This window comes from Benincasa hispida, chromosome 2 (genome assembly GCF_027475165.1).
Source record: "Benincasa hispida cultivar pf3 chromosome 2, pf3_genome.v1.1, whole genome shotgun sequence".
Taxonomy (NCBI): domain Eukaryota; kingdom Viridiplantae; phylum Streptophyta; class Magnoliopsida; order Cucurbitales; family Cucurbitaceae; genus Benincasa; species Benincasa hispida.
This window is the reverse complement of record NC_143479.1, coordinates 7,175,190-7,187,110: the sequence shown is the minus strand read 5'-3', so window position 1 is coordinate 7,187,110 and position 11,921 is coordinate 7,175,190. Positions and strand designations below refer to the sequence as shown.

At 33.1% G+C, this 11,921-nt stretch overlaps 2 protein-coding genes and 1 long non-coding RNA gene across 4 annotated transcripts; 1 reads left to right on the top strand and 2 right to left on the bottom strand.

Annotated features, from left to right (window-relative positions):
• The first annotated feature begins 520 nt into the window (after nucleotides 1–520).
• LOC120072255 (HNH endonuclease) lies at nucleotides 521–3,990 on the top strand. The gene is made up of 4 exons (XM_039024681.2): nucleotides 521–985; nucleotides 2,130–2,168; nucleotides 3,511–3,595; nucleotides 3,687–3,990. Exons 1-4 carry the CDS (start codon nucleotides 590–592, stop codon nucleotides 3,767–3,769), a joined length of 603 nt encoding a protein of 200 aa, XP_038880609.1. The 5' UTR covers nucleotides 521–589; the 3' UTR covers nucleotides 3,770–3,990.
• Nucleotides 3,366–4,288, bottom strand: LOC120072256 (uncharacterized). The gene is made up of 2 exons (XR_005480397.2): nucleotides 4,151–4,288; nucleotides 3,366–4,022 (listed from the first exon to the last, which is right to left on the bottom strand). It is a non-coding gene; the product is annotated as an uncharacterized LOC120072256 (long non-coding RNA).
• A 2,578-nt stretch (nucleotides 4,289–6,866) lies between these two features.
• Nucleotides 6,867–9,782, bottom strand: CDF3 (cycling DOF factor 3). Of its 2 annotated transcripts, XM_039023453.2 has the most exons (3): nucleotides 9,258–9,782; nucleotides 7,271–8,527; nucleotides 6,867–7,156 (listed from the first exon to the last, which is right to left on the bottom strand). In XM_039023453.2, exons 1-2 carry the CDS (start codon nucleotides 9,396–9,398, stop codon nucleotides 7,274–7,276), a joined length of 1,395 nt encoding a protein of 464 aa, XP_038879381.1. In that variant the 5' UTR covers nucleotides 9,399–9,782; the 3' UTR covers nucleotides 6,867–7,156; nucleotides 7,271–7,273. The 2 variants fall into 2 exon arrangements, with proteins under 2 accessions (XP_038879381.1, XP_038879380.1); XM_039023452.2 differs by having other exon boundaries at nucleotides 6,867–8,527.
• Nucleotides 9,783–11,921: the final 2,139 nt, after the last annotated feature.

Here is an 11,921-nt window from a genome sequence, read left to right as displayed (position 1 = left end):
GGTTGGGTTGGGTTCAAATAAATGAAAATTTTATGGGTTGATTCAGTTCATGGGTTCACTTAATATAACCCAAACCAACCCGAATTAACCCAAATTTATTATTAACTTTAAAATATATTCTTTTGTTACTTATAACACAATTATTTATACATATATTGATTTTAATTTTATTTAATTCCAATATTTTTTGAATAATTTATTATTCAACAACTCTCAAAAATAATTTATTTACATTTTAGAAAGAAAATTGAAATTGAAATTGAATTATTAATCTTAATTCAATATATGAAAATAATTAAATTAGAATTTTATATATTTACATTTTACTTCTTTTTAAAATAAAATTTTAAATAAATGACCCGATTAAACCGACTCAACCCAAATTTTTCATGGTTGAGTTGAGTTAATTTTTTAATAAAGGTTATTTGGGTTGAAAAAATTTACCACTTGAATAATTGGTTGGGTCAAAAAAGTCTTCAACCCAATTAAATCCAACCCAAAATACCCTTAATCTCAACCCATCTTGCTTCCAAACACACCCTACGTTTTTCCGTTATTACCTCTCAAATTATCCACGAACAAGTCAAAGATGAGGCGTAACAAAGAATCCAAGAAGAAAACTCGCTCCTCATCACCGCTCAGGGACCGAACCGGTGATCCAACGAGCCTCGAATCGAGGCGTTATGGGTCTAACCCATCAAGCCTCAGCCCCTCTGCGTCCCTTCTGGACCGTGACCTCATCACTGGCGAAGCCAGTCTTCTCGGAGACCTAAAACTCTCTCCCGATGACCTAGTTTCCGACTACAATCCCCGGAGCTTTCCTCACAGTGTGAAGCAGCAATGTTGGGATAAGGCCGAGAAGATTAAAGGAAGAGACCCATCTCGGTGGCGACGAGATGCTCTTGGTAACATCGTTTTTCGAAAGCTTGTTGGCTGCCCCGGCTGTCTCTGTCATGACTATGATCACATTTTGCCTTACTCTAAGGTAGTCCCCCTTTGCAGATTCTACTTTTTACACCGTACGTTTCTTTGTTATTCCTCTTTTTTAGTATGGGGCTAGATTTTTGTGAGGTGTTTTTGTTTGGTTCTCGTAATTTAAGGCTGTATGATGGAAAGAGCAAGAACTCTTTATAGTATGTTTATTAGAGTCATGGTCATGAATTACTTCCAATTCTTCTTGTGTGTGCGCTCTTGGTTTTGTTTATTTGAGTTCAACAATTTGTGAGGTAGGGACTTGGTTGAGGATATATGTTTTTGATTAGTTGGGCTATGCTGAAGTTGGCATTGGTGGGTTCTTCTTCTTTGTATACTATAGTTTTGGCTGTCATTTTTTATGTAGCGACTTGAAAATCTCTCATTTTCATTTCTGTTTAGACTCTCACATGTATTTAGTCAGTTGTTTACAGTTACAGTACTGGATATTTGATGTTTGTAAATGGTTGTGGAATTGTATCATAATCTTCTCTTCTATCTGTCCGAGAAGATTTATGCACAAATATTGCTTTCACGCTTATTGCTTTCTAAGTTTTTGTGGACTTTATCAACCAAAGAGATAGCATTGGAAGACAACTTACTAATTGATCTAAGTTTATGCGAAAGGAAGCTCAATATAAGCAACTAAATATGTTAAGGAATGAATGAACCGATGAAATGGAAATTTAGTTTGGAATTTGGATACAGTCAATGATCAATAAGCACGAACTTCTTTGTGACTTAAAAATTTAAAGGAGTTTTTGTGGACTTTATCAACCAAATAGATAGCATTGGAAGATGACTTACTAATTGGTCTAAGTTTATGCGAAAGGAAGCTTAGTATAAGCAACTAAATGTGTTAAGAACTGAATGAACTGATGAAATGGAAATTTAGTTTGGAATTTGGATACAGTCGATGATCAATAAGCACGAACTTCTTTGTGACTTAAAATTTTTAAAGGAGTTCTGGGATCTCCTCATCCAAACTGAGTATGAATATCCCATTAGTATCTCTTTTTCTTTTGCTGAAAAGTTGAGTATGAGATTCTAAGATTGTACTTGTTAAGAAGCCATCTTTGCCATTTTTATTTCTTTCTAAATTCAGTAACTGTTTATGCGTTACTCTTGAGGCTGAGTTTGAATACTTCATATTGCAGGGAGGAAAAAGCACACTGGAAAATTGTCAGGTTTTGCAGGTAATAATCCTAATGATTTTCCTTTGTGCCATCCAAACTTCATTTAGTGTCGTACTCAACCTTTGATTAGTTTAGGCCGTTTTTCCAAAGATAGGAGGCATTATTCCTTGAAATTAATAAGACCAAGAGGACACTATATTATAGAGGACAGAGCTATTGGTTGTTCTGTTTGCTAAATAATGTGTCTCCATGAACAGATGCTGCTATTATAGAAGTTCTTAATGCTTCGTCGACTGTGCTTAGACTGCCTATTCAATTCTTAGATTGTCTCCCTCTCTCAAACTTTGCCTTCGAATAAAACTGTCCCCTTAGTTGGCTAGTCATTGTTGATTATTCTTCTTTAACCTGGGATCTGCCGTTAGATACTAGAGTTTACCATAGTAAATTACTTGCTAGATTATTATTGAAATTCTTTATTCAGATTTTTCTATCCATCATGTGTAAGAGGACATTACATATTTTTTTCACTTGATATTTTTTATTTCCCAGGACTCTTTTTCATTATTCATTATTGTAGTTTGGGGGGTTGTAAATCTGGGAAGCAAGCAAAATCATGCGGCATTGTGGTTTATACTCCTAGTCTATGTTTAGATTAACTTCCTAAGTGATTTTGGACACCAAACTGCGATACTATCATTTTTTGAAAAATCATTTTAAATTTGATTATTCAAAAGGTGCTTCTCCAATGATTCAATCACTTTAGAATCGCTATTATTGTGATTTGGTATTTGTAGAATCATTTTTAGATATTGTGCAACAAAACTAACTTGATTAAAAAACCACCTTAAGAAAGTGTAACCACACTAGAATTTTAACTAAAATCAATGTTCTTAAAAGTGTTCTAAGAAAAAAATATGTTTAGACAAAATATTTCAATTAGAAGGCATGCCAAACACACTATTAAAAGTGTTGATATTACCTTTTGCATATCATTGCTAATGCTACGAGTGTGCTTATTATTGTAGGGGGATTGTATTGCCATTACTTTATCGAAAATCTTTATCAATTGCTCATTGGAACTCATTTAGTTGTGGACTATCTTGTAATAAAGTTTTATTATAGGCTGGTATAAGATTATATCTGTTCATGCTTCTGCAATCTCTTCAAGAGGGACCAATCGGATGCAAAAGCACCACACTAACTGCTATATATTTGGTGTTTACCATAATTTCTATATTTCATAACAGTTTAAATTACTTTGTCAATAATTTCCAAATATCAAACCATTCTTTATTGCAAGAAAGAATTCTCCCAAATTCATACTCCCACCATCTTCTTCTTCTTATTTGTGTTGTTTAGCTGTTAGCATATTCTTTTGATGGCCGTATCATTTATGATGTAGGCAACTGTGAATCGATCAAAGGGAAACCGGACTGAAATTTCAAGGGCAGAACTAATACAGAAAAGCTCGTATTGCCGGGTTTCAGGTACATGAACTTTATGAAACAACAATTTATTAGGGTATTTACTTACACCTTGGTAGTGATATTATATGGTCAATGTGTATATAATACACAGGTCGAGACATGGATCTTCTTGAACTATCTGCCTATGGCAATGTACATCGTGGACAAGACTCGGGAGGCTGTAGAATTCAATGACTAATTGAGTTATTATACTATAACCTGTAGTATAATTGATTCCAGTGTGAGACGTGGAAACTTAACAAAAAAAACAGAAAACAAAAAGATTGAAATGAAAAAAGTAGGGAATTTCTCCCTTGTTCTTATTTCATTAGTTTATAGATCGAGCACGTGTATGTATCGTTTTTGCGAACAAGCTCATTGGTTGCATATAGTATCATGTAGAAGCATTGCTTTTATGCCTTCATGTCTGATTTGATGTGTGTAGAACCTATGATTGAAGGGTTACAGTTCAAAAGAAAGTATTATCATATTGGAAATGAAAGAAGTTAAAGAAAAAGTATGAAATGGAAGTGTATGTGCAAGTTGTGAATACATTTATAAAGTTAAAATTCTTACCAATCCATCTCCACTATCAAGCAGTAGAGAAATTGGAAGTTCCTTTCTTCTTTTTCTTTGCGTTATGGGGAAGTGATGCTTCATCCACACTTCTTTCTTGTGGATGCTTTTTGAAACAAAAGAATTTTTACCTACTTTGGTTCAATCAAATGTGACAGCAACAGGAAGAAACTGGGCCATTAAGTAACTTAGTCTTAGTGGATGGGATTCACTACTTTGACCTTTTCGAATCATTTCATTCTTTTTTTATTGCTTGAAGCTAGATTTCTATTGGATACTAAAGACTAACTAGTATTGCTAAATTGGATTTGAATTATTCTAATTTAACTTTAGAGTTGTAGTCAACAGTTGAAATTCGACCTTTTTCTCAGGTCACTTTATTGGAGCTAATATTTGGAAAATTACATTGCCTTACCATAGTTATTCGAACAAGCTACCACAATATGATTAACAGTTTTGCATCGATAGATGTATAAGAGAAATAATGAAAGTGCTTTAGCTTTTTATTTAGTGGTTATTAGGTACATGTAGGTTTTTGAAGCTACATCCAATAATTATTAAGAGATAACTACTTTGTGGTGGTCTTTTCAAAGTTTAAATAATATTTTGGTGTTTATACTTTGAAGTTTGTTTAATTTTAGTTTTTATATTTTCAATTGTTCAGTTTTAGTCCATATACTTTCAATAAATACTAAATTTAGTCTATACTGCTAGCTTATTGTTGATTTAAAATTTTTCTTTTGTTATCTTACTGGTATTTTTACGATAAATTTTAAAAACATATTTACATATTGTATTACAAGGACTAAAATTAAACAATTGAAATTACATGGACTAAAATTGATAAAACTTCAAAGTATGGGACCAAATCGGTGTTTTGATCTCTTTTCAATTATTTCAAACCAAAGACTCTTGAAGTGAAGAAAGAAACTTTGAAGGGAAAAGAAAAGGCAGCTTAAGAGTAGTACATGAATTTAAAATAATTGGTAATATGGCATAGAAAGAATGAACAAAATACTTATAGTGGGAAGTTGACTCTTAATCTCTGGGAGATTTGTGCAATTTCTTCTTAACCAAGTCAACTTTGGCAGAAAAAACCAATAAGTTAGGGTGAAGGTGGTGGAATTTCATGGGTAATAGCTTCTGACCAAATTGATAAAAATAATCAGATTACATAAAGAAAGGCCTTTCTTTTCAGATATTTCAAAGCATGCACTTGATGATAGTGGAAATAGCACTAATTTTTGGATTTTACTCCTCACTCAGTACAAATATAATACAAATCACAGTATAAAGTTGATAACCCATTCTTTGGGTGTAACTTTAGTGATAGAGACAGAGATTTCAAATTGTTTAACTGAAGATGGAAAAAAGAAAAAAGAAACCCTGAAATGTAAACAGATAGCCAATTAAAATCTCTGTTTCTTTCATTGAAGTGAGAGTTTCAGTGCAAATTGGCAACCAAATTCACCAGAATTTAACAAATTGCAATAAATTCTGTAGATTCCAACAGAACTAGACCAAAGATAAAGATATGGATGTGAAGAAATGGACGGAGGATTTCACATGGGGAAGAAAATAGCACGAAGAAAATAGAGCAATATCAAGAGAAATGCCAAGAATGATTTTTGGCATTAGCTTCTGGGTCCTACACCTACTGATTTTCTGCATAATATGTGGTCTATATTTCATCCTACCAACAAATATCTTCATGTTCCTTTACTAATCGGTCAAGGACGACGATGACGACGTTGATACTTCTGTTTTGGTGAAAATACTAGTTTTTGAGTAACATTTGCAAAAGAATTTTTACATTCAACCAATCTAACATCTTTTTTTTCTAAATTGGAAAGTTACTTGATGTTTCTATGTTTGGTTTTACCATAAAGTAGATAAAATGAATTTATATTCCATAAAAGATGGAGGCAAGGGCAAAGGGAAAAGGATATGGAAAAAGAGAACCCCAAAGTACTTTCTTCCCAAGTTTATCACTTTGGTTACAGGGTCAGAAACCTTTTATCCGAGATTATTTCTTTTACCAGAAGAAATGAAAAAGAGTAGAAAAGAAAGGTGGGTTATGTGATTCAGACTTTTAGAGTAAGTTTTGTTGGGGATTGAGGGGGAAAGAGGTATTTGACCCACCAAGTGCTAAATTATTCGACTCCACCAACTTCAATAATGTTTACTATTGAAGTTTGCACATTTTTCAAAGAACTTCAGTTAACACGTACTTCTTTACTCCAAACTAAACAATTCTGCACCCAAAACACATACTTCCTAACTTCAGACTAAACAAATCTACACCCCAAATACATATTTCCTAACTCCAGACTAAACAACTCTGTACCCCAAACATGTACTTCCTAAGTCCAACATATTAACTGTCACTTAGCCTTTTTTATTTTAATTGCTCAGCCTTCTTGGTGCTCACCAAACTGTTACTCTACTTTTTCCTTGCTTAGCTGTATGGAATATCACATGTTGCCCTGGCAGTTGGCTTCATTTTGAGATATTGAAAGACATTTTTCAGCTCTTGATAGTGACAGTTATGGGTCCTTTTGCTATATGCCGTGTGAATGAATACACTAACCTTTTTCAATTCTTGAAAATATTTCCAGGTGAAAGATGACACTCATTTCTTTAGATCTTATCAAAAAAATGATTTGAAGATTGGGTTTGGTTATCCAGCAGGAGGAGAATACTATCATCATGAAAATTGAAGCAAACTTTGACTGCATTTTTATACATCTGAGAAACTTTTGCTGCAACTCTACTTCAACTATTCACATATGTAAAGATATGTACAAAAGGATGGCTAGCAGATTCCACAAACTCAAAACATTTAGAGAGAGAGAAAAAAAGCAATTGCTGCTACTCTTTCTATAGAGAACAATTCCAGGATTCTTGAAAAACTGGATGGCTTCTTGAGCAGAAGAAGCTTGAGATTGATGCTTGTCTCCACTTCATGCTTAAGCTTCTGAAGTCGAGAGTTCTTTTCCAATGAACCTGGAAATTTAATTATATGAAAGGAGGAAGGAAAGTTACCCGTAAGTCAGATTAAGGGAGAAAAATCCAACTTCCCTTATAACAGTGGACTAAAATTTTACATGACAAAAATACCATTCACGAACGCTCATGGAAAGTAAGAGATCTTGACAAGGCTGCAGGGTTAGCTTGCAAAACTGGAGATAAAACTTCAGAAACACTATTCTTTTGATCACCCTTTGATTGGAAGACCTTAGAAAGATTAACAGCTCTGTTTGAATCATTCTTAATACCAAGTGTTTCCCATATCGAACTCTTAGCGGCCTCATTCGGATCATCAATCCTTAAAGTTTTGGGAATCAAAACAGATCCATTTTTCTGTTTTGGAGGTTCTTCCTTCTCACAATTATCAGCCTGGAGTTTGTCACTATCTCTGGAATGCTTCCCCAGTGTAGGTGAATTTGCACCGGAGTTTGGTGAACAGGGTTGTGGAGGGAACCAAGGAAAATTCCAAGCACCTGGAACACCACAGCTCCAGTATGTCGCAGGATAGAATGATAAAGGAACTCCAGGAGGGCAGAAGGCCGGTGGAGGCATTGGTGGATTCCATGAACAAGGCCAAGGAACACCAGGAAGATATGGGATTTGAGGAGCGAAACCATTGATGTTCTGCATCTGGGGTTCTTGAGGGCATCTCCTGGCTCCTTCCTCCATTGAACTCGACATCGTCACTGAAGATGCACTGGAACAATCATCGCCAGTTTCCCCACCCTTGCAAGGTGCTTTAATTCCTTGGTCGTCGAGTCTATGAAATTCATTCCTAGTCCCATTCAAGACCTTTCTTCCTGCAGGATTGAGGACAGTGGACAAAGATTCACATACAGGTGTGTTTACACTGAAATTTAGGACTCGTCCATTGCTTTTGGTTGCTAGGCAGTTGACCCCGTTGGGAATATCTATTTGTGCAGCTTGAAGAGCTTCTGAGATTGTAATCTGTCGATAGTGTGAGGCTGAGTTCTTGTTCTTTCGACGGCCAGCTCCAACGGGGACATTCCTCATGGTACCGCCTTCAGTCCAATATCTTTGACAGGCTTTGCAAAAATGGCGTGGTTGGTTGACATTATAATTATTGTAATAACAAAACTTGGTTTCCATGCTATTACAGCGGGGACATGGAAGTATTTTGTCTGGCTTTTTCAATTTCTCTTTTGAGTTGGGTGCATCATTCTGTTCTTTCTCGGGTTTGCTTGTTTCAAGCTTGTCATTTTCATCCATTGATACCACTTCAGGGTTCATGTGCGCCTCATTGGCTGTTTGTACACATGCAGAATCCTCTGAATCACGAAGAGTTTCATCTTTAGCAGCTGAACTCTCATTGGCTTTTCCTTCATCCTGAAAATTGAGACAGTTCTTAATACTCCTCAGCTACTATAGGCACCATATGAATTTAAATTTATATATCAGAAATCAATCAAACATGTCAACAACAAAGCTCTTCCTCAGAAATAAAAGCAGATCAAGGACACTAGTTGGCAATGATATTTCATTCACTTCTTTTCAAATTGTGAGTATTGTCCCAATAATCTCTTCTTCTTTTTCTCTTTTATACTGGTTCATTATCAAAGTGTGAAAAAGTCAAACAGCTAACAAATTTTGGAATCCGGTCCACTGAAACATGAGAAAAACCATATAAATTTGAAGACAATAAAGAACATCTAACCACGAATTGCGTGGAACTGGGCATTCCAAAGAAAAACTTGTAGTTACTTTCAGTAAATCAAACATTTGTTTCTAAGAGTGGGAAATTCACCGATTTTCCGTTTCAAAGGGTTCACTCTTTGAATCCGAAAAGAACTGCGGAATTCAATTTTCCCAAACTCAACGCATGAAAATCAAATTAATATCAATCGGAACCCCGAAAAATGCCGGATAAGGATACCTAGCGACGAAATAGTTCAAAATCTGTTGGAGAAGGCGTTAACAAATTACAACCCACAAATCAAAAACCGAAAAACAACAAAAATCTGAAGAACATGTAAACAGTCAACACGGCAACCGCCATGCCAGAGTACCGTAGTTCCGAAATAGGAAAAAAGAGAGTAGATAAAATTACTGTGTGTACCTTTTGTAGTGCTCCATCTCCGGTTTCTTTGTCGGAAGCAGAATCGGAATCATCGCTTTTGATCAACGAAACTTCACAGTCGGCCGGAAGTGGAATCTCTTTGCCGAAGATTTTAATGGCAGGGTCTTTAATTTCCAGCATTTTTTTTTTTGTAGAAAAAAGAGCGCGAGAAAATTAGGAGAAAGAGAGAAAAAAGAGTTTGAGGAAGAAGAAGATGAATTGGATATTGGGGAGTGTTTGTCTCGGCTGGCATTGGGCAACTCAGTCCTTGTTTTTGATCCGTTTAAGCAAGAGGTGGATGCCACGTCATCATCTCCATTTCATTAACAGCCACAAGTTCCTCGTATTCTGATTCTCGGTTGCACGAACATTTTGGTGCACCCATATGCCTTTTTTTCATTCATTTAAATTATTACATTTACCTTAAATTAAAGTCACAACCATTCTCACATTCTCTATTTTTGCACATTTTTATCCTTTGCTTTACACATCCTCTCATCTTTCAATATACCCAATTTTCCTCCCTTCTTTCGCCCCCTTTTTTTTCTTTTTATATTCCTGTAAGATGCAGTTTTGACTAATTTTACCATCACCTTGTCACAGTAGTAAAAAACAGTAATAAATTTTTTTTATCTAATTATACTTTTGAGTTAGATGTGTTTAGTCAATGAACCCTTTTAGTAATCGAGTTTGTTAGAATAGAGAATAAGTATGTTTGATGTCTAAATTTTGTAAACGTACCTTTTCTTTTTTGTTTTTAAGCTTAAAAGATTAAAAATTGCTATATTAATCCTAAAATTTTGAAGAATAAGTGCGTTCGGTATTTGAATTTTCAAAAAGTACCCTTTTAATAATTAAATTTGTAAGAATTGGTATGTTTCGTCTCTAAGTTTTAAAACTATACCTTTTTAGGTTTTAATTTTTACGAATATGTTTAAAAGTTGAAATCTTTTTTTATTTTTTTTAAATAATTTTATGACATTTTAATTAGAAAAATTATTTCAAATGGTAAAACTATTGAAAATATTTATAAAAAATAGCAAAATTTTATAACTATCAATTATAGACGTTGATAGACACTGATAGAAGTCTATCGATATCTATCAATATTAGACACGGATAGAAGTGTCTATCAACATTTATCATTTATAGTTTTAAAATTTTGCTATATTTTGTAAATATTTTGGTTCATTTTTCTATATTTAAAGACAACCATTTTAATTAAAGGAAACCATTTAGAGGTAAGAGATCATTGTTTGTTTCAATCATTTCAAAATGTTATATAATTAATTAAAGTAATATAAATTATTCTAGAAATATTTCAAACATATTCTTAAAATTTATAAAGCTAAAGTGATACATTTTGAAATCTCGTACAAAATGGATATATTCTTAAAATCCCAATAACTTAAGTTATTTTAATGTACATATTCTTAAAATCTCAGTTATATTCTTCTAATACTTTTATTTGTTACTCTTTTCTCCATAATTAATATTTTATTTTATTTGGTAAATTCATCGTTAACTTTTAATTTTTGGTCACATAGTTGACAATAATTTAAAGTAATTAGAGTAATAGTAAAACTTTTTCATACTTTTATATTAATAGCAATTTTTTCAGATGACATTTCAACTTAATTGATCATTTTGGAATTTTATTCTTTTCTATCAAATACATTTTGTTTTCATTTACATTTTACTTTTTTCGTCATTGACATAAAAAGAAAGATTTCTTTTTAAAAAAATTTGGATAATAATAGTGATGTGAAAAAAATTATATATTAAATATTCTATATGATTTTTGTGTTTAACAGTTACTTTTATATTCAAAGGTTACTTTGTTTTTTTTTTTTTTTTTTTAAATCTACTTTATATTATTGTTTTTAAAAATCAAACTACGGTTTGGAACAAAAAAAAATTAATATATATTTTTTAACATTTGACATATGAATTTTATAAATACAAAATTAAGAATGAAATTGATAGACAAAATTGATAAGATATACAAGTAATAAATGAGAAAAAAAATGATAATATTTGTAGATTGATTTTGGTGTAACAGAACTAAAAATATTACCATAAATTTTTGCGACCTATTAAAAGCCCCTCGAATTCTAAAACTACATAAATTTAGAATTAAAGTTATGAAAAAAGAGAAGTAAAGAAAGGAAAATGGTGAAAAATTCCATGTTCTTTTTTCCAACGTGGCCCACACATGAAAAAGTTTCTCAGCTTTTTTCCAAGTTGTTAAACTAATAACGTCTAATCATCCTCCACGTCTTAAAATGCGACACGTGTGAGAAATCTACAGTTTTGCCTTTCCCTGCGCTTTGTCTCCGAGTTAAATTCTCATCTCCAGAACGCGACACGTGTCCCGCAAGGAAATGACTTTTAAGTCTAGAAACTCACGCTATTGGGCCACGTAAGAGTAATTAAAAAGCGAAACCAAACAAAAACCTTTTTTGATCTTTCGGTGTAAAAAGGGTCAACATTTTTTAATTTAATTTAATTTAATCATTTTAATAAAACATAAAACTAATTAATATGTCGACTTCATGTGTAAACTTTTTCCAATTAGATTATCTTAATATTAAGGACGGTAGCGTGGGCGGTTGAGGGATAATTAACCAAGTATTTATAATTAAAGACTGTCTTTAAATTGAC

Bases quoted from the DNA above. Each gene is read 5' to 3' on its own strand.
- CDF3 (XM_039023452.2), bottom strand. From the start codon at position 9,398: ATGCTGGAAATTAAAGACCCTGCCATTAAAATCTTCGGCAAAGAGATT. The intron at 8,528-9,257 runs GTACACACAGTA...CTCAATTTTCAG, and splicing joins GAGATGGAGCACTACAAAAG to GATGAAGGAAAAGCCAATGA.
- LOC120072255 (XM_039024681.2), top strand. From the start codon at position 590: ATGAGGCGTAACAAAGAATCCAAGAAGAAAACTCGCTCCTCATCACCG. The intron at 986-2,129 runs GTAGTCCCCCTT...TTCATATTGCAG, and splicing joins ACATTTTGCCTTACTCTAAG to GGAGGAAAAAGCACACTGGA. The intron at 2,169-3,510 runs GTAATAATCCTA...TTTATGATGTAG, and splicing joins AAAATTGTCAGGTTTTGCAG to GCAACTGTGAATCGATCAAA.